Source organism: Penicillium chermesinum, assembly GCF_028974085.1.
Source record: "Penicillium chermesinum strain IBT 19713 chromosome Unknown utg000003l:1.0-5111272.0:1.0-5115320.0, whole genome shotgun sequence".
In the NCBI taxonomy this organism is placed as follows: domain Eukaryota; kingdom Fungi; phylum Ascomycota; class Eurotiomycetes; order Eurotiales; family Aspergillaceae; genus Penicillium; species Penicillium chermesinum.
Window position 1 is genome coordinate 426,883 of NW_026695313.1, and position 18,722 is coordinate 445,604.

General features: G+C 50.4%; 12 protein-coding genes across 12 annotated transcripts; 6 read left to right on the plus strand and 6 right to left on the minus strand.

The window, feature by feature from the left end:
* Window positions 1-1,164: 1,164 nt before the first annotated feature.
* N7468_003047 (uncharacterized protein) lies at window positions 1,165-1,896 on the minus strand (the record flags this gene model as incomplete). Its single annotated transcript, XM_058472344.1, has 1 exon — window positions 1,165-1,896. One exon carries the CDS (start codon window positions 1,894-1,896, stop codon window positions 1,165-1,167), a length of 732 nt encoding a protein of 243 aa, XP_058331347.1.
* A 1,767-nt stretch (window positions 1,897-3,663) lies between these two features.
* On the minus strand, window positions 3,664-4,465 carry N7468_003048 (uncharacterized protein; the record flags this gene model as incomplete). The annotated part of the gene is made up of 4 exons (XM_058472345.1): window positions 3,664-3,905; window positions 3,986-4,107; window positions 4,163-4,339; window positions 4,398-4,465. The coding sequence occupies 4 exons, from the start codon at window positions 4,463-4,465 to the stop codon at window positions 3,664-3,666; spliced, it is 609 nt and encodes a 202-aa protein (XP_058331348.1).
* Window positions 4,466-4,803: 338 nt separating this feature from the next.
* On the minus strand, window positions 4,804-6,384 carry N7468_003049 (glycoside hydrolase family 76 protein; the record flags this gene model as incomplete). Its single annotated transcript, XM_058472346.1, has 4 exons — window positions 4,804-5,394; window positions 5,459-5,920; window positions 5,977-6,224; window positions 6,285-6,384. 4 exons carry the CDS (start codon window positions 6,382-6,384, stop codon window positions 4,804-4,806), a joined length of 1,401 nt encoding a protein of 466 aa, XP_058331349.1.
* An 845-nt stretch (window positions 6,385-7,229) lies between these two features.
* N7468_003050 (uncharacterized protein) lies at window positions 7,230-7,709 on the minus strand (the record flags this gene model as incomplete). Its single annotated transcript, XM_058472347.1, has 2 exons — window positions 7,230-7,495; window positions 7,619-7,709. 2 exons carry the CDS (start codon window positions 7,707-7,709, stop codon window positions 7,230-7,232), a joined length of 357 nt encoding a protein of 118 aa, XP_058331350.1.
* An 846-nt stretch (window positions 7,710-8,555) lies between these two features.
* Window positions 8,556-8,990, plus strand: N7468_003051 (uncharacterized protein; the record flags this gene model as incomplete). The annotated part of the gene is made up of 1 exon (XM_058472348.1): window positions 8,556-8,990. The coding sequence occupies one exon, from the start codon at window positions 8,556-8,558 to the stop codon at window positions 8,988-8,990; it is 435 nt and encodes a 144-aa protein (XP_058331351.1).
* A 46-nt stretch (window positions 8,991-9,036) lies between these two features.
* N7468_003052 (uncharacterized protein) lies at window positions 9,037-9,504 on the plus strand (the record flags this gene model as incomplete). Its single annotated transcript, XM_058472349.1, has 1 exon — window positions 9,037-9,504. One exon carries the CDS (start codon window positions 9,037-9,039, stop codon window positions 9,502-9,504), a length of 468 nt encoding a protein of 155 aa, XP_058331352.1.
* A 1,610-nt stretch (window positions 9,505-11,114) lies between these two features.
* On the plus strand, window positions 11,115-11,450 carry N7468_003053 (uncharacterized protein; the record flags this gene model as incomplete). The annotated part of the gene is made up of 1 exon (XM_058472350.1): window positions 11,115-11,450. The coding sequence occupies one exon, from the start codon at window positions 11,115-11,117 to the stop codon at window positions 11,448-11,450; it is 336 nt and encodes a 111-aa protein (XP_058331353.1).
* Window positions 11,451-11,530: 80 nt separating this feature from the next.
* Window positions 11,531-11,875, plus strand: N7468_003054 (uncharacterized protein; the record flags this gene model as incomplete). The annotated part of the gene is made up of 1 exon (XM_058472351.1): window positions 11,531-11,875. One exon carries the CDS (start codon window positions 11,531-11,533, stop codon window positions 11,873-11,875), a length of 345 nt encoding a protein of 114 aa, XP_058331354.1.
* A 755-nt stretch (window positions 11,876-12,630) lies between these two features.
* N7468_003055 (SET domain-containing protein) lies at window positions 12,631-14,682 on the minus strand (the record flags this gene model as incomplete). The annotated part of the gene is made up of 3 exons (XM_058472352.1): window positions 12,631-13,142; window positions 13,206-14,508; window positions 14,569-14,682. 3 exons carry the CDS (start codon window positions 14,680-14,682, stop codon window positions 12,631-12,633), a joined length of 1,929 nt encoding a protein of 642 aa, XP_058331355.1.
* Window positions 14,683-16,063: 1,381 nt separating this feature from the next.
* On the plus strand, window positions 16,064-16,580 carry N7468_003056 (mitochondrial 54S ribosomal protein uL14m; the record flags this gene model as incomplete). The annotated part of the gene is made up of 3 exons (XM_058472353.1): window positions 16,064-16,166; window positions 16,232-16,456; window positions 16,510-16,580. Coding segments are annotated over 3 exons (399 nt in total), but the record flags the coding sequence as incomplete, so codon positions are not given.
* Window positions 16,581-16,848: 268 nt separating this feature from the next.
* Window positions 16,849-17,511, minus strand: N7468_003057 (DNA-directed RNA polymerase II core subunit RPB9; the record flags this gene model as incomplete). The annotated part of the gene is made up of 3 exons (XM_058472354.1): window positions 16,849-16,893; window positions 16,944-17,033; window positions 17,137-17,511. The coding sequence occupies 3 exons, from the start codon at window positions 17,509-17,511 to the stop codon at window positions 16,849-16,851; spliced, it is 510 nt and encodes a 169-aa protein (XP_058331357.1).
* Window positions 17,512-17,909: 398 nt separating this feature from the next.
* Window positions 17,910-18,626, plus strand: pin1 (peptidylprolyl isomerase ESS1; the record flags this gene model as incomplete). Its single annotated transcript, XM_058472355.1, has 3 exons — window positions 17,910-17,912; window positions 17,968-18,368; window positions 18,422-18,626. 3 exons carry the CDS (start codon window positions 17,910-17,912, stop codon window positions 18,624-18,626), a joined length of 609 nt encoding a protein of 202 aa, XP_058331358.1.
* Window positions 18,627-18,722: the final 96 nt, after the last annotated feature.

An 18,722-nucleotide genomic window follows, 5' to 3' on the forward strand; every position in this document is an offset into this window, starting at 1 on the left:
CTACTACTAGTGTTAAAGCTTCGTCCAGGTCTCTGCCGAGGTAGTGATAAATGCTTGCGTGATCAACTCGAGGCTACCCCTAAACAAGTAAGTAACCTCCTTCAACTTTATTGACTATCAGACGATAAGATGGTCGAGACTCCAACCGAATCACTTCCTGGCATTACAAAGCCGAGATCTGACCCACACTTAGTGCGAGATAAAGGAGACAATCCTCGAAACGGAAAAGGCCGAGGGGCCGAAGGATGGAGGGTTGCAAGATTCCAACGCGTGGCCCGAGCAATATCTTTAGACCTTCTCCACGCTGGATACAGTCAACACAACTTGTTTATTGCCAGGGGATCAAAAAAAAGGCTTCAACCGTAATAAGAATATGCTTGATCGCGGAGGATTTATATAAGAACTAGACTATCTTGATCATGAATGCCTTTTCACGCTCGGACTGCTCTCTTCGCACCCGTGTTATTCAAAACTACCCCTTTATCACTCTAGAGTTTTTTTTTCTGCAGCCCTTTGCAGGAGTAAGGACCTTTACCTTGCTCGGCACTAGTCGCGGAAGACTGTATACAAGACGAACGCTAAATATCTTGATCGCGCATTCTCCAGACCGCATGCGTCCTTAGCGCTTAGCGACGATACCACGTCCGATGAAGATCTCGTAGAATATGTGGTCACTACGGTAAGATGGTTCATAATATGGTTCATAAGATCCCATGATTTGTCGATCTTTTCGGGAGCTAATCCCTCGAACGGGCTCATCTTCAGTTTCATCCGGGACTTGATATGACGATTCCGTCCCCCCCGCCCCATTGTTTGTCCTTCTGTCCGGGCTCGTTAACTGCAAAGTGTGAGGAGGGTTCTTCGCAAGGCACATTTGGTGCCATCTGGGAATTGAGTGGTGGGTGGGTAGGGTTACAACGGTGCATAGTAGATTAGATTCACCACCTCGGGCGTCCAACGGCTTCCCGGCGGATCTTCCTGGTTTTGGCATAAAAGGCCCCGCAGCCTGACAAGTGTATGTTCGCCACCCAGAACAATTATGGCCCGGGCTTAACGTTGCGCCCTTTTCTACACATAGATGACCGCTGAGCGGGGTAACAATGAGGCTAGAAAATATCGTGAAATGCGATTCGTCTGGGCCGATAACCCTTTGGGCCGGCCATATCACTCTAGCAAGTTAAAGTCCATAACCCATTCGGAGAATATACTCGCCCAGCCGGGGGATGGCGGAGGAATGTAACTTAACCCTAAGTCTCCTGGATGAGTTGCTTGCGCATCAGTGGGATTGAAATCGCCGAAGGATTCGGTGTGGTCCAGCTCTCTCCAGAAGTCAGTCTCCTTGATACTCCCACTGGCAACCGGGCAACGACTCAAAGAAGTCCCGGCTGCTGAGATAGTATCCTCGGTCTGGTAGGAAGAGCTTGTGGGATCGTTCTCGTATCCACTGGACAGTTGGTCACCGATACTGTCTGCTCTCGGGGCATATAGCGGTATTAAAATCTTAAGTACTGCTGCAAACATATAGAAGACGTCCGGACATCCGGCCGTTGGGACCGAAAGTGTTCCCATTCGTTGGGTGAGGCTTTCGAGATAAATCAACATTTTCATGCGCGATCGGGCTTGGAATGCAGCAACGTCGAGATCGCCGGCTGCACCATTCGCAATGCAGACTCTCGATGCAGTCACGATCACAAAAATCAGCTGAAACCACTCTCTGATGGAGAATTGATGGTACTCTGCGAAGGGAATCGAGAGAAAAGTTTCGAGAAAAGATTCAACTTCGTTGAAACAAACAGTTACGGATTGGATCCCAGAATGTTGGTAAACAGTTGAGGGCAAGTTCTTTCGCTTTGCGTCTGTGGAAACGACGTTGATAGTTTTTTTCACGGGTCGCATAGATAATGAAACAATTCTAGCTCTGACAAATTTCCTCTTCAATAGCATCGGGACTGACGAGGCTTAGCCGTGGAAACTCTTTAAGGGCATCCGGAATACTCACCGCTGTTTGCCACATCCAGTGTCAGTCTGCATTCAAGGTCATGAAGCCGGTCCAGAAGAGAATCAATGTCTGGTTGAGACACAGCTCTGGTACCGAAAGCACCGCGCCTAAGCTCCCTCTCGTACAGAGCGGTATCTTCTAATAGCTTGTGGAACAAGGCATAATGAGCCTCAGTCTTATTTCCTAGATCAGATACTACTTGATCAGGTAGTGCGTTTCTGAAGAAATCTCGTGCCGCTCCATCAGGAGCTTGGCCCTTGAAAACAGAAAATCTGTGCTGAGGATCAGACCACCAACCTGAGTATGATTGGGATAATGAATAGACACATACAAGGAGTCTAGATAATAACACCCCAGACACGCACTCCAAGCAGCAGAGCCACTTGGTGCTTCACTCAGCTTCAAGTCAGAAGAAATATCTATCGCAATCCGAAGAAATTGCAGCTGTTGCAAGGTGGTTGGCCGTAGATGGAATGGATACCTTTGAATACTCTATAATGAGCATAAAGTATAAAGTACCTTCATGGCGATCGAAATAATAAGGACTTACCATGCAAGGTAGACCAGCAGGCCCTGGACATACTCCAAGCTTTTCTCACCCTGTACAATGATCTTATCGCTCAAGATTCGACGGAATCTTTCTTCAGTCCGCCGATGCAAGCGCGGTTTTCGCGCAGAACACACAGTCAAGATTGCTAAGAGCAAGAAAGGCTGCCTCTCTGCCATCTCGTGGCCCAAGGCTGCGGCTGAAATAGTAACGAATGGAAAGTACGCGTGACGCTGCCTGAAGTGTGATAGCAACTCATCTACTTCTTGCATCTGGATGTCGGCACATTCCGTTTCTGGGCTCACAGTCCGCAGTTGATCAGGTGGAAAACTCGCACGACTTGCTGAATCCAGGTCTACTGTTTGAGTAGAAAAGAATTGCTCCTGGAATATCCGAAGATGTTTCTCCCTCACGCTTTTTACCTCGTCGCCCTTAGCAGGTGCCGACTGAAAGAGCCGAGACACGACATCATCCGCGGAAGCTTTGCTGAATTGGATACTATTTGGTTTGGCTGTTTTTTGGGGTTTGCTTTTGGAGATTATGAGACTGAGACACAGCAATGGTCGAACAGACAGGGCTCACCGGCAATGTTGTTCCGGCGAATCTTGAAACCGGCAGTCCAGACCAAGCTTTACACATCTAGATGGAGGTTAGCAGTGTGCAGAAATAGGAATATGGTCTTCCGATTGTGTAACATGGGGTGCCTATACCTTCGACATGTGCCCTGGCCTTTTGTATCAGGCAAGCATCGAATTTTTCGCGACCTGCAGCTCTCGCAAGCTCTACGAATCCGTGGCCGCGGACATATCAGTGCCGGGTCCTTCTCCATGATTTTGATGCCACGAACCCTCTACTGTGCAAATTCAAGCAACAATTGTCTACTGATAGTCCTTAGATGGTGAAGGAGGCCCGGAAGGCGGATGGCAGCTGCAAGCGAACTTGACCAGCGGATGGCAAGTTTACGCGGCTCCTTTTATGATCACTTCCTGATGTAGTAATAAACACCTGCATAGAATATGCATAAAGACCGTAAGCACAATCGCTACCTCTCATGAATGAGGACTAGGACTTGTACAAAAATAAAAAGTGCCTGTTCAAGTCTCTTGGTAAAATACATCTATTTCTCGTACTCCACACCCCGCTGAGGCCATTCACCCATCTCAATAACTCTCTCGACCAGAGAACCTTCGCCGCCCCAAGTCTGCCTGGCAAAGGCCACAACCATATCTAGCCCGCACAGCAACGTCCCAGTTGTCCAGATCTTTCCCCCTTGAGCCCAGCGCTTATCAACCCAGTTCACTCCCGGAGCCGTCTGGGTAAGTAGCGGTAGAACAGGCGGGGGGCAGTCGCTGTTTTCCCCTCAAGAAGACCAGCATCCAAAGCATGCTCGACGCCCGTACAAATACAGAGGAATGCCGCGCAGTTATCGTAGGACTTACGCAGGAACGCCTTTTCTGTCTCTGAGACCTTGTAGCCACCAATGGTAGCGCCTTGGATCACGATATCCAGGGGAGGACAAGAGACGAATGAATCCTGGAAATTGCTCACGTTAGGTCCCCTCCTGCCTGTGCGCTAGTTACGAGTGTTCTAAGAGCTGTACCGTTGGCTGGACATACAAGCCACCGGTCATGCGACCGGAAGCATCGCCCGTTTCAGTTACCCAATGGAACTGGATATCCAGAGCCTGAGCCTTGAACTCCGCGGCAAGGAAGGGTCCTTCCATGTCTTTGGTGCATTCGCGGCTTACACCTGCCAGGAAGTCGACAGGACCAATATCCAAGTACTCAGTGACTCTGGAAGGCTGTGTAAGTGTGGATATATTATTAGAAAGTAGAAGGCTGTAAAACATACGAGTTTAGTAGGATGACACCGACATGGAGCTTGCGTCCGGGATTGCGAAGATCGACAGGAGAAGACATTGAATAAGCACAGCTTGGATAGCTTTATTCCTTGCCATGGCTGGGAGGGAAACATCTTTATATGTGTTCTGGGGAACTTCAGCTGTCCTCGCAGCTTATAGTCCACAGTGCTGTCTTGGGTTAGCCGGAGGCCTTCCCTGCTCAACCCGGCGTAGATCGACTCATGCGGGTCAAGTTGCCGCCCGCAGCTCCGTCGTCGCTTCATCTTGCCATCCGCGCTTTTTTTGCTTCGCTAAAGTCCTGTCTATCGAAATACATATTTCAAGTTCATGAGGGAACGAGAATGCCGGATCCCAAGTAGTATTTATTGCCAAGAATATTTATTTATTAACTCCGGTTCATGACCCAACAAGCATGAAAGCCCCCATGCCTACTACGCTCGAAACCATGGCAGCTGTCATGATTCCGGCGCCAGCTTTATCAGCCGTCGTGATGGGCGCATAAGTTGGAAGACTGTTGTCCTTATCCTTCGGATTGTTGTCGGTTCCAGCTTTTGGGTCGCTTGTGCTGTTTCCTCCCGTTTCAGAGGTGAGCGGCTTCGCTTTCTTCTTGTCGACATACTTCAGCATGATAGCGCTGAAGACGTTGCTGGCACTGATTTGCGCCTCCATGCCTGGTTTCCCGTCATAGCCTCCATACCAGCGAATGCCACATACGTTGGAGCCCTTCCCAGAGCATGATTTGGCGGCGCCTTTGGCTGATAGCTGAAGCTTTTGGAGAATGTCATCCTCCAGCTCCGGGATCAACAGAGCGATGGTTGCCAGCCATTGTGAGGTGATCCCCTTGAACAGGATATTGTTTCTGTTGCAATCCTCCCGGACCTCGCACGACCAATCGGAGAGAACATTCCCGTTCTGAGGGAAAGCGAATGTCTTGAAAAGGGCTTTGAGGAGCCCTTTCACGGCTTCAAGCCACTGATCATCTTTTGTCTATGGAAGGGTTCAGTGTTTCTGGACTGGCAGATAGTGATACGATGGTAGTGGTTATACTCACATAAACATACATATACGCAGCTCCAGTCATCCACGCACCGTAGTTATAGGTCCATTCCGTATGATCGATATCTGAGCACCCGTTTTGCGCGTTGGTACTGTCTGCCACATTCCATGTCGTTTTATCGAGGACGTTTACTTTCATGGCCCATTTCCATGTCTTGATAGCCCAGTCTGCGTACTCATGATTATTCGTATAGACCGCAAGGCGAGCCGCAAGCTGGAAGAACCCGCCATTGGACACCGAGTTTTTGAGCAGGTACCCGTCGCCCTGGATTGGGGTTCTCTGCCAGCGAAGTCCACCCCCACATGTCGTTGGGTCCCATCCTTCGGGCGGCGTTTTCTGGCTGTTGAAAACACCTTGTGCGAGTCCGAGCCATGAATAGCCGGTCGGTCGGTCAGGAAATCCATACTCGGCTGCCGTCATTGCTGCAACGCCCCAAAACATTTGGTCGTCATTTCCCTGGAATGATGCGCATGAGCGAGTGAACCTCTCGTCAACTTTCCGGTGATACTCACCAACCACTGGCTATAGTTGCTCGGTAGGTAATCCCCATTATCACCGCCCTGCCATTGCAGGCCAATGCTCAGTTCTTCATTATATGTATCATCCTGGAAGTAATGCCAATAGTTGAGCAGCGCCAGGAACAGTATGGATCCTTCCCACCAGTAGGCTGGAAATGCACCTGGAATTGCTCCTGTCTCATTGCCATGGTAATATGTCATCATCCCATATGTGGCCTCACTCGCGGCATTTTTGATTGATGCTGCGGATGTTAGTCGCTACGCCAAATAACAGAAGAACGCTAGAAGAAACTGTTACTTACCCTGGTCCTCCACGTCAAGATCAATTGCATAGACAACATTGGTGAGTGGTAGGATCTGCAGGGCAACCGCTGAAATCCTTCCAATGGCACTCCTGAGCATTTTCTGTGTGATGGTCGAATCCTAGTACGGTCGATTGTGAAGGGACCAAACTTCGTATCCAATAATGGGAGCGGTTTGGTCCTTCATGCAGCACTTGACAAAGGGCGAATCTCTGGTCTAGTGATCATGGGTATAAGAAAGGACTTTCTTTCTCGAGCGTCTGAGAAAAAAAGGTTGGAGTCCAGTGTCATCATATTGCGGAGCCCCCGTCAATCGGTTGCCAAGCCCTGGAAATTAAGATGGACCCTGGAAAAGTGGGCCAGCGACCTGTCGATTGTCGCAGCACGGATGCCAATCATGAAAATGACATGCTGTGACTGGTTCAATTGGAACTCCAATGACGACACCGATGGATTGAGCAGCGAATCAGGTGACTCCAGACGCGCAAACGTATTGTTGGATCTGCAGGAAGAAGGGGGCCTGTAATGTACGGTATGGAGAGGAAAAATCTGTAACCCTGATTGTTCTAAAACGACAGGCCCTATTTATACAGTGGGTTCCTTAGTTAAGAAAAGTTATGACTGTTTAATTACTCGCCAAGAAATGAAAATTTGGTAATACGGTGGTAACAGCACTGTGTGTTCCGACGCACCTCCCCAGGCCTGCGCGGTTCGCTAGGTTGGACTAGCAGGTCGAAAACGTTTGACCTATATTTAACGGGCCATATGACCTCGTTGGATTAGGATTAAACCACATTTGCTTCGTAAAGCTCTATAAGATGCCATGTATTTTCTATCCCGAGCTTCTAACAGCTATCTTCGAACTTACTTCAAGAGAGGATGGATCTTTATCAGGGAGATGGTATTGAATCTCATATCCACTGGAGCCGATATGCTGCAGTCTACCTACAACTTGCCTAGCCCTGCAGGTCTCATATGCCTGCAGTCAACATCCGCGGAGGTCTTCCGGATCTGGTACAATGCCGAGACTGACGTCTCTGCGGATGTAGGAAGAGCGGATTCGCTGGCTGCTATCAAGCGTCCGACAGGCAAGACGGCCGACTTCCACCCAAGGTTGAAGGCATCTTGCATGGAGACATTCATGCCTTGGCCATACTTGGCAGTATGGGTATGCACCGCATCGCCACCGAGTAAGATGCGGCCTTTGGTTACTGCGGTGTATTTACCTTGTAGGAGATAGCAAACTTACTCTGGAAAATCGGTGATAAACAGAGGATCGAAGATTCCCTAGATGGCATCGTTAGAGGTGCCTTTGATTGAGAAGCCTAACTGACGGCGTACCCAACTATGGGCGCCGTCACTGCCAACCACATATTTGGCTTGGATGGTTGTTTTACTTCCCTCCTCGCTGCTGACCGAGGGCATAGCGTCATTCTTGGTGACAGAAAAACAGAAGACGAAGAGATAACCCCCTCGATCTTGCCCTGTTCCTCCTGGATCACGCCGCCTGGGCGAATGCTATGCGAATTGGTCCGCCTAACAGCCCAGTATTTTCTGTGTTGGTCTTACAGTTGGAGCTTCACCGGGTAATTCTAATATTGGTGGAGGCTGAGGACCACCTGATCCAGATGGACCTCCAAAACCTATATGCCTCAGGATCGTCCGCGAGGCTCTCATCGAGCTCTACAGAAATGGATACTACGCCTCATTCGACCTCCGAACTAGATCGTTGTTGAATTGCATCGATCAGAGCGGCCTCTGGGTCGTCAAAATGAGAAGCGCGGGTTGAAGATGCGACATTCTTTCTTTCCCGGCGCAGCCATTCGGGATACCATGGCTAATCGCCGAGCTCTAGCAGGTGGAATTGTGGTGTGATGAATATGTTCGGCTGGAGTGGAGCTTACAAGACAAAGGGAGCCAGCTTATCTCTTCTTCTTTCTGATCTGTTGACATGGGGAAATCTCCAATGAAGATATATTGCCGGACTTAGGTCTAATCTCCTGATTCGGTCTTCGGGATCCGAACAGTCAATATCCTTGAGACCTATGGTGCTTTTGATATATTCAATAATAGTGAGCCTGCGTGATGATGTCAAGCCGGATTTAGATGTCTTAAGTCCTATAGCCGTTGGATAGTACCGTATTTATTTAATACTATATTTATTTGTGTTGTCGGTCGACTTAGCGCAAGTTTTTAATGAAACAGAACCCTGCATCGATTACTCAGTCTTTCGTACTCCTCATCCTATACATATATCAGAGCGCCGTAATCATGCGTGTCCTCCTTACTGGCGGCACAGGCAAGACCTCGGTCCGCCTTGCCCGCTTCCTTCAGAATGAAAACATTCCCTTCCTGCTGGCCTCTCGTCGCGGTCTCGCCGCCGCCCCTTCTGGCATGCCAGCCGTCAAATTCGACTGGCTGGACCAGTCCACCTGGAAGGAACCCTTTCAGCACCGCTTTGCCGGGGGCGGGACCATCTCGGCCATCTATCTCATGGAACCACTGGTCGCCGAGCCCTGGAAGCCCATGAACGAGTTTATCGACTATGCGCGCAAGGAACATGGGGTGGGCCGGTTTGTGCTGGTGGCGGGTAGCTCCGCTGAACCGTCACAGCCGGGCATGGGAATGGTGTGGCAGCATTTTCTGGACACAGGAGTCGACTACTGCGTACTTCGGCCCAGTTGGTTCATGGGTAAGTGTACCTGATGTAGAGTCCCTCGATGTAGTTTCAGTGCGGTATCTAAACCTTAGAATGTCTTTTACAGAAAATCTTTCCGACGAGGCTCCGGCAGCTGTCATCCGTGATCAGGGTAAAATATACACTGCATGCGGCGAGGGGAAAATTCCCTTCGTGAGTGCTATTGACATCGCGGCGGTCGCATTCCGGGCCATCACCGATCCCAAGTCGCACAACTGCGACCACCGCGTGCTGGGACCAGAGTTGCTGACCTACGATGAGGTGGCCGAGAAATTGTCCGCCGCGTTAGGTCGCCCTATCGAGCACGTGAAGCTTTCCGGGGACCAGCGGTACGAAGGTTTGGTCAATGCTGGGGTCTCTAACTACTTTGCTCGACTGTTAACCAACTTGGAAACCGCGGCGTCTACTGGATTCGAAACTCGCATGAACGCTACCGTGGAGACAGTGACAGGACGGGCCCCCAGGACCCTGGATCTTTTTGCACACGATAATAGAGGGGCGTGGCAGTCAGTGGCTGAATAAGGGGGCTCAGCCTACCTTGGCAGCCAAAATGAACCCTGTAAATCTGCCACGTGATCCTGCTGCATGCTGCATATCCAGTTATATTTCTTCGGGGGTCTGCGTCCGACGCAGATTGAAGGTACAACTGATCACCAACTTACATTAGAGGATTCAACTATATCCTCAGAAAGCTAGAGTGGGCAAGTGTTTTGTACTTCAGAAATGAATGTCATCATTTCTGAGATTCAAAAACTGTATATACAATGTGAAGGTCATGCAAAATAGCTTGGTTCTACGCATGAAGCATACAAAAATAGTTTCTGTTGGTGTAGCTCCACTTCTGATCTGAAATGGCCGAGGTTCTCCCCATAACTCCCAGAGATTAGTGTGCGTGTACAGAGTAGCCAAGCTTTCGCTCTGACCGGTAGCAGGCGTCCCAAGTCGGACGATTGAAGAAAGATTCTCCTCAGAAAGCGAACGCGATAACCCCCGTCAATTTAGCCTAATTCAGCGCTAGCAGACATATCGTATGGAAGAATTAGGGTTGAAACCCGGCTTGAGACCGAAACTCTGACGGTTTTCTCTATAAAATGGATTGTCCACTTTAGTCTTTGGTCAGACCGGAACCATACTGTGGAATTCCATCGAATACTACCATCTTGCCTGGTCAACTAGTGCCACCCAACTCTGGCAGCTCTCTCACAATCATACTATAACCTAACCTGGGCCCTCATAACTTAGCCAGGTTACCCAATTTAACCCGGACCCAATACTAGGTTAGACATCTCGACCCAGAACCCTACCTAGTCTAATTTGTACGGAAGCCTAGTACGATATAGAGAGGGAAGATATGTAACTGATTATTTTAAAATAACAGGTATCGACTAGTTATTTACACAGTGGGTTCCTTATATAAGAAAGTTAAGAGTATTCGCCAAGAAATGAAGGGCTGGTAATACGGTGGTAACAGCACCGCGTGTTCCGAGTTCCTATGTTGCGGTCCCGCACCTGCACCCTTAGGGGATGAATCTCGAACTCGAACGTTTTAGGCAAGTGAACTAATTTTAGTACCCGCCCACACATGGTTCCCGGCATATTGAGAGTTCAGATCTCCTGACAGTACCAGTTGAAGACTTCGAGCGCCCTGATTAGGACCCTTTTATAAGTGAGAACCACAACGCATCTCAACCTAGGGTGAAATACCAAGGTAAGTCAATGATATTTGTCCTTATAGGTTAAGATGTCTGTGGTAGGAAGGGTTGGAGGGCAATCAGGGGTATTGGATCTTGCACTGCCCCCCTCAGCAACTCCTCTCTCCCGTGGGCGAGCACGCAAGATGATCTAGTTTCAACCCGTCCATGAGGGTGTGTAAATTGGCATTGACAAAGTTTGATTGTATTTCTCGATATGACGTATCGGATGCAGTACAGATAAATACATGTTCAGCGCAGTAGCGTGCCTAAGACTATCATACTAGCAGACTATCACCGCCTAGGATGATCGCTGCTTGAACAAGCAGGCAACCTGTGCATACTACAATGTAGTATGAAACAGGTCCGATGCGGATTGCAAATAAGCCCACCTCAACTAAGCCAGCGTCGAAAGAGCTGCGAAGCATTCAGGGTCCAATTATGCCCCGTACTCGCCCCGCTACATTCAAACGCGTGGACAAGCCCCACAGTGGAGAAAGCGCCACGCTGATGATGTTCCCTGTGGACCTGATCCTCTTTGTTTGTGCGACTTGCACTGTCGACAAATCACTGAAGCTCCGGCACTACCGGAATTGTCTACCCCATCTGCGCCATCACTTTCGATGGGGCCCTGCGCGACTAAGAGCCTCCAAAGCCTGCATTAGCTGCCGTGGACGGAAGATCCGCAGCGATTCCTCGCACGCCAGGGGCTCTCTTGCAGCCGATATGAAGACAATTACTTCGATGACGCCTTGCCAGACCCGAAAGGCGACGTAGGAAGGGCGATGCGCCCGAAATGGACACGGTCCATTGGAGGCCAGGATTGCAGAGGTCGAACCCCGATCACACCATGCTCCATGAAGCTCCCAGTCGTTGATGAGCGCGAGATGCCGAGTAGAATCCGTTCAGCCGAGCCACCGCTGGGTGGGTCAACTGAATTTCGAATCTGGAAGTTGATGGTAGCATCTGGTCGATACGGCAGTCCCTACCAGTCCTTACATTGCGATCATCAACAAGGCAGTCATCATCTCCTCAACGCAGTCATCATCTCCTTAACACTGCCCCAGTCGACAAGCGCTAACCTGACAATATTCAGTACCTTCAGCCCGAGGCAGCTGCCCAGAAAGGAATCTATCCTGGCAATGCTCGTCCGTAGAAATACGAATCCCATGGCCCCCAGAGCCTTCCTGAGCACAGCATGACCCGGGAACATTATCTGGAGACCCTTTGATAAACCCAAGATACGTTCTACCGTACCAGCAGTAATTGAATAATGACTTCGTCGCCTTATACTCCAGCCAGCTGCTGTGTAGCATCAATATCATCCACCATAAGCATGTACACAAATTCGATTTCCTCCTTCTCAATGTTCAGCCGAAGCTTATCGCTTCCCAGATCCCTTCCAACCTAAAACTCCAGATTATCCATCCCGTCTGCGAATATCCCGCTGAGTAGGCTCAACCATCTCCTCACCCGAGAACCCCAAACACCCGCGCGGGTCTGACTGGGTATAGATGAAGTATAGAGCATTCTGGACGATTGGGCTATCGAAATTCGGGCGACCAGACGCTGATTTTCATATCTCAACGCTTGCCCTAAGGACGCTGGAACTGGATGCAAGGACTTTCCAGTAATACACCCATGATATCAGACAACTGCAACTGCTCCGAGGATAAGCAACAAGGTGAAGGGGGAAAAAGGAAACAGAAATAGATTAATCATGTACGACACGATGACCGTTTATCTGAAATGTTATAACCAGAAACGCGGAGGACTCCTTGCCTATGTTTCCAGTCCAGAATTCCCGAGAATGCACCATAACCGATCAACACCAACCCAACGCATCAAAACCCCTAAAAGAAAAGAGAGAGAGAGAGAAAATCGTGTGATAAATGTTACAAGTTACAGCCCCATTCTTAACTCCTTTACCAGGTCTCGTAAGATGCGTCAACTCTCTTTACATCGTCATCCGCAACTCTCGTGTGCGTCGGCGGCTAGCACGGGTATTGCGACGAGAGTCGACGGCATCACTGGACTCCGTCTCGGTGCGGGCGTCGGACAATTCGGGGGTGGGCGTGACGCCGAAACTGACGCCGCGGTCGCGACGGGAGACCCGAGCCTCGGACTCTGGGGACAGGAAGCGATGGATGATACGGTGGTCCATGATCCGCTCCTCGCCGTCGCTGTCCATATCTGTTTGCGGCCATTGGTATCCGTAGAGCTTCGAGTGACGCTCGCATCGAGGGCATTCACGCCGTGTCTGGTACGAGTTGCATTGCACAAACCATGTTTCACACGTTTGGCAGTCTACCCAGCGATCGTACTTCTGGGCAAGCAGACGCGAAGTCTTGGTGTAGTCTCCTGGGACTCGGGCGACGGGGGCCTCGGTTTCGACAGAGGTGACGACGTCCCACCTGCGACGACCGCGGGACTTCCGTGGCTTTTCGAGCGCTGCTTCGGAGCCATCATCTATAGATACAAGGTCAGATTAGCATGTCATGTTCTCTTCTGGTTGGATGCGGGATATCTCACCTGTGGATTCCCGGCCGTGCTGGTCGGCATCTGGGAGATCTTCGGCTTTGGCTTTTGACCCCGGTTCATTCATAGAAGTAACGCTAGAAGACGGGGTACGGTATGATATATCGTTGGCCGACGTGGATGATTCGCTGTCTGTTGACGTGCTCATTCGGGGTTCCGCGGATTCGATGGAATCGAGAGAGCGAACGGGGTCATACTTCAATGAGGGGAAGCCAGTCTCAACTGGCTCAGCTGGTTCGGCTATGACAACTGGCCGATGCGACTCGACAGCAGGGCCTGCTGCCTCAGATAGGATGATTTCTTGTCTCAATTTGGACAACTGCCGGTCACCTGCAGCGGAGGTTTCGACGACCGCAGCTTCAAAGTCAGGCTCCGGCGTAGGGGGAAGATCAGATTCTGGTGTGGCAGTAGACTCCAGCTCGGACGCAGACATCTCTTCTCGGAGTTTGGAAATCTGATGCTTGAACTTGGCCCGCTTGCGTGGGGTAGAGGAAAGCGAAGGAACATCTTCCACTTCCGTGGAAGAGCCGCGTCGGCGCTTTTTCACCGCCAGACGGTCAACAGTTAGTGTTTCGTCGTCTGCGCAGACTGGCGAGGATTCATGGCTATCTGGAGGAGAGTCGATGTGAGGCGCCCAGCCATTCCGGACCATGCGTTCGCAGGTCAAGCACAGACACTCGCAATTGTCGATGCCAAAATAATCTTCTCCGTAGGACACGGTAATTTCCTCTCCTTCGTGAATATCACGGGTGGCCACAACCGACATGCCCTCGGTTCCCCGAGTCACAAGGCGACCGTTGGCATCGCAGTCATGGTTGGCAAATCGAGCCGGGCCGAGGAAAAAGGAGGGAGTCTTGCGGCGACTGGACATGACCACGCTGAAATCCCTGCGGGTCAAGCCTAAATCCAACTCCTCCTCCTTGGTCATGGCAACAAGAGTCCCGGCGAGGAACTTGATCTCCTGGCCGGATTTAATGAACTTGCGGGCACATATAGCGGCCTCGTGCTGGGTGATGATATAGCGGTTGGTCGTGGTCACTTCAAACGGGCAATCCGGGTGATACATCTGGACATATTTGCGGATGTGTCGTCGAAACCACTCCTTCTCCCGAGGACTACGGAGATTGGCGAGATATTTTTTCAGTCCAGGCAGTTCGAGCAACTTGCGTTCGGCCTGTGGCACATCCTTGGCCACAACAACATCATGAAGGAGAATACGCCCAACGTCATCGTCGTGGATTCCGCGGGCGGGGCTGTACTTGGTCCGGTTTTTTCGAGTCGTGGTCCAGAAATAGGCCTGTTTGCAGACAGGATCAGTAAGATAGCCCTGGGACGGGAGGAAGGGTTAAGGCCGTACGTGGTCCACTAGCGCATCGGTTGCGACATCATCGTAGCTGGCCAACTTGGCCAGCGTCAAACGCTCGCGGGGCTCAATCGCGGGGGAGGACGAGCGTGCCTTTTTAGGAGCCATAGTCGACGTTACAGCGGCTGACCGAGTCACTTAGAAGCCGGAGAGAAGTGTCGCATGAACAGGGTGGGCATGCGAAGACTTCGATTCAAGCACCAGGACTGCTAGAGAGCGAAGGGGGGGGTACGAAGGAGGATCGCCCCACGGCAGAAGCAAGATTCACAGACAAAACGAATAAAAAGGAGCGAATGAAGGAAATCAGAGCCCCAGCATGGGGACCAGGAGGTTCTTGGGGGCGCCAATGGGTACTGGAAGGCTATGCCCGTCGCAAGTTCAAAGGGGAACCAGCGCGCTACTCTTCCCGTGTTCCAGGAACCCGGGCGTCGCCGCTTTTACTGCCCCAGCCACGTCATGGCTGGAAAACCGTTAGAGGACCCGTTTTCCAGGGATCCTAGATAACTCCTTGGCTCAATTAGAGAACGGGTGTTCTCCGACATTTGGTTAGAAGTTCGCTTGGACCCATTTTACAGCCTTAGCATTGTGGATTACAGGGTAGTATTTCCTGTCCCCGGTTTGACGATAAACAGGTTTGGGGCCCGAAGAATATAAGCAAATATTTTCCGAATATATCTACCAGACTACTAAAGTAATTCTATTAAGATCGAAGCTACTGGTAATTGCTGCTTTTTCTAATGGAAATATCCGTGAAATCCAACTAAGCAAATCCCCATAGAGGAAACAGCGTACAAGTAAAACAATCTAGGATTGTTCATAGTTAGATATGGTCGACAACATCAATTTACTCCTAAGCTGGTTGACTGTCAGCCACGCTTGGGCTACCAGGGAACAATTTCAATAGCAAGCCCCGAGTTACTAGATAACTAAACTCAGAGAAAAAAGCAAGGTAGTAGAGGGCGCTGGGTAGTTAACCGATCCCATCCGCCGGCCTTTGGGAACTCCCCCAATCCCCTTGAACGTTGCCTATATGCTTCAGAAAAATCTTCAGATCAGATGGAGCCTGTGCCAAGGAAAGAAAGAAAAGAAAAAAAATCCCACAGGGCCTATTCATGAGCAACTCTGGGCCATGACAGCTGGCCATTAAACGGTGTATCGGAGGCAAAAAGTCTCAGCTCAGGCGTTCACTTCAGCCACATTATTGCAAGCCGACCCAATAAGTGCACAGATTTGACTAGAGTTACAAAAAATCACAAAAACTCTAGGACTATGAAAGTTTCGGCCTCACAGACGTTGACATGAAAAACCATACCACGCTCATGCAAATCCAAGTGCAGCCGGAAGAACCTTCTAAGTGGGGAAACGTTTTTCCCTCCACCATCAATTTATCGGATACGGGCTGCGGCGAGCCTTCAACACCCACAGCGCCCATCATGATTCAATTAAAGGTAAGCGCGAACCTTCACTATTTCTCCATATATACAAAGGACTAATCAAATACCTGCAGACCCTTTTAAATTGTATCGACAACTCTGGCGCGTCCGTCGTGGAGTGTGTCAATGTCCTGAAGAAGAAGCGACCCGCGACGATCGGTCAGTTCCCACGGATGCATCGCCCCGAATAAGATGGTTAGAATACTGACCGTGTGGTGGAATAGGTGACCGCATTGTCGTCGTTGTCCAGAAACAGAGAGCAGCTGCCTCAGAAGGTGCCAGCTCAACTGCCCTCGCAAACAAAGTCCGTCGCGGAGACATCCGACATGCCGTGGTTGTCCGTGTGCGCAAGGAGGTGCAGCGCCCTGATGGATCCCTTGTCCGCTTTGGCGACAATGCCTGTGTCCTGGTGAACAAGGCTGGCGACCCTATTGGGACCCGAATGAACGGTGGGTCATCATGACACGCAGGAGTTGTGCAAATGCTAATTACGTTCTCTTAGGTGTCGTTGGACAAGAATTAAGAGGGAAGCAGTGGTCAAAGATTCTTTCTCTGGCCCCGATGAATGTGTAGGAATATTGCATTTTGAGATTTCGCATGTCATTTAGAGCGCATTTTGTAAGAATAAGAAGAGTACCACCATCTTGATCTGCTTCCTTAGGCCAGCTTTGATATAGCAATTGGGCTTAGTTGACAAACGCGCCTGCGTAATCGCCGAACTCCAGAAATGCGAAAGAAAACAACCAAAAGAAAACAGAAATTGTAGATTGAGAAACACAGGACCGTTGGAAAGGAACAAAGGGCCAGGGGTATTGAAATGATCGCGCCGTATCGTAATTCATCACATAAAGACCTTTCCGCATGCGCAGCAGACATAATACAGTTTCTGGGCCCTCGTTAGAAAGTATCATATATAAGACGATACAAGGTGCTCACCATTCCCGTTTCTGCCGAGCGCTGCTGGGATTGGAAAAAGACCGCTTCATTTTCGCCACAGTCCGGACAAAGTTTATTGGCTCGAGGAAGCTACCAGACAAGATGTAAGCGGAACTGAAATAGTACCTACTATTCAGGGTGAGTTGGATGGAAGGGTACCCAACGAAAGCTTGGTGCTACCCAAGCTTTCAACTTCGTTGAGGAGGTCATCACAGTAGGTGATGGAGCGAGAGTCGCAGTAGGTGCAGGTAACCATACAGCCGCAGAGGGTGCAGAATCCAGGCAGGCAGAGGAGGCTAGGATTTGGGAGACGAACCGTGGGATCCGAGCCAACATCCTGAGTGACACCCGCAGTGTCACCAACCTGGCTGTTCAGCTTGTTCTGGTAGACACAGTAGGAAGTCGCAAGCTCGCCGACATGGCAGGTGCGGCAGGTGTACATGAGCCTGTTGTTGGCGCGGTCTTCCTTGGGGTATAGAAGGTTGGAGCACTCGCGGCAGAAGCGAAAGTGGATCTGGTCGGCTTGCTTGGCCTCACCAGAGGCCGAAGGAGAAGGACTGGCAGACATGGTGTTGGTGAAGCAGAAGGTGGCCGTAATAGATGTCCGAGATCTTGCAGTGTCTGTGGCGAGGCAGCGATGGTAGAGGGCGGGACCACGGAGGATGCAAAGAGGAGAAGAAAGGTTAGTGAACTATAGCTTGAGGTGAAGATCCCTAAACAGAGTGGTCAGTCGGGGGCGATCCCTCAAAGATGGTGACTCGAAAGTAGTGAATGAAGCTAAAGTAGTGAATATTTCGGGATCTTGTGAATCATGTGAACATGTTCACTCGAGCCGCAGCAGTTTTGCGATGTTTGCCCTATTTGCACTGTTTGCCTAGGCTTCCCCCGCAAGTTGCGGCGGCAACAAGACAGGACGAAAGTTCCCCACGTTTCGTATTCACAACTATATCGACAGTTTGTTACAATATGGTGAGTATGGGCGCCTTCTGGGATGTTAGGTACTATGCTGACATATTATTTATAGGCTGAGACAGGACTGCCCTCCGGTTGGGAGGTTCGCCATTCGAACTCCAAGAATCTGCCCTACTACTTCAACCCCGCTACCAAGGAATCTCGCTGGGAACCTCCAGCAGACACCGATACCGAGACTCTTAAGCTTTACATGGCCACACACCACACCCCTGCCGCCAGGATGGAAGCCTCTGGACAAGGTGATGGTAAGATTCGCTGCAGCCACTTGCTGATCAAGCACCGAGACAGCCGCCGTCCCAGCAGCTGGCGCGAGGCTGAGATCACCCGCTCCAAGGAAGAGGCTATTGAGATCCTGAAGCAGCATGAGGCACGTATTCAATCCGGTGAAACTACTCTAGGGGACATAGCCGTTTCCGAGTCCGATTGCAGCAGCGCCCGCAAGAAGGGTGACCTGTAAGTTTCAATTTAAGCCTCAGGCGTTTGAATAGTTTACTCACCCTGTTTAGTGGGTTTTTTGGACCCGGGGAGATGCAGAAGGAATTCGAAGATGCCGCTTTTGCCCTCCAGCCTGGCCAAGTCAGCGGTATTGTTGAGACCGCGTCTGGCGTCCACCTCATTCAACGGTATGTAGAAGCTGCTTTTTCTTATCTGGACTGTAAGCCTCTGCTGACTTGCCTCTCTACAGTGTTCAATAAACTTACCATCACCTGAATGGATGTGACTGGGAGGCTGGGGGGGGTGGGAAGGAAGGGGGCGTGGAATCCTACTTGGTATGCGATATACGTTGACAGTAGGCTCTGTTCTTGT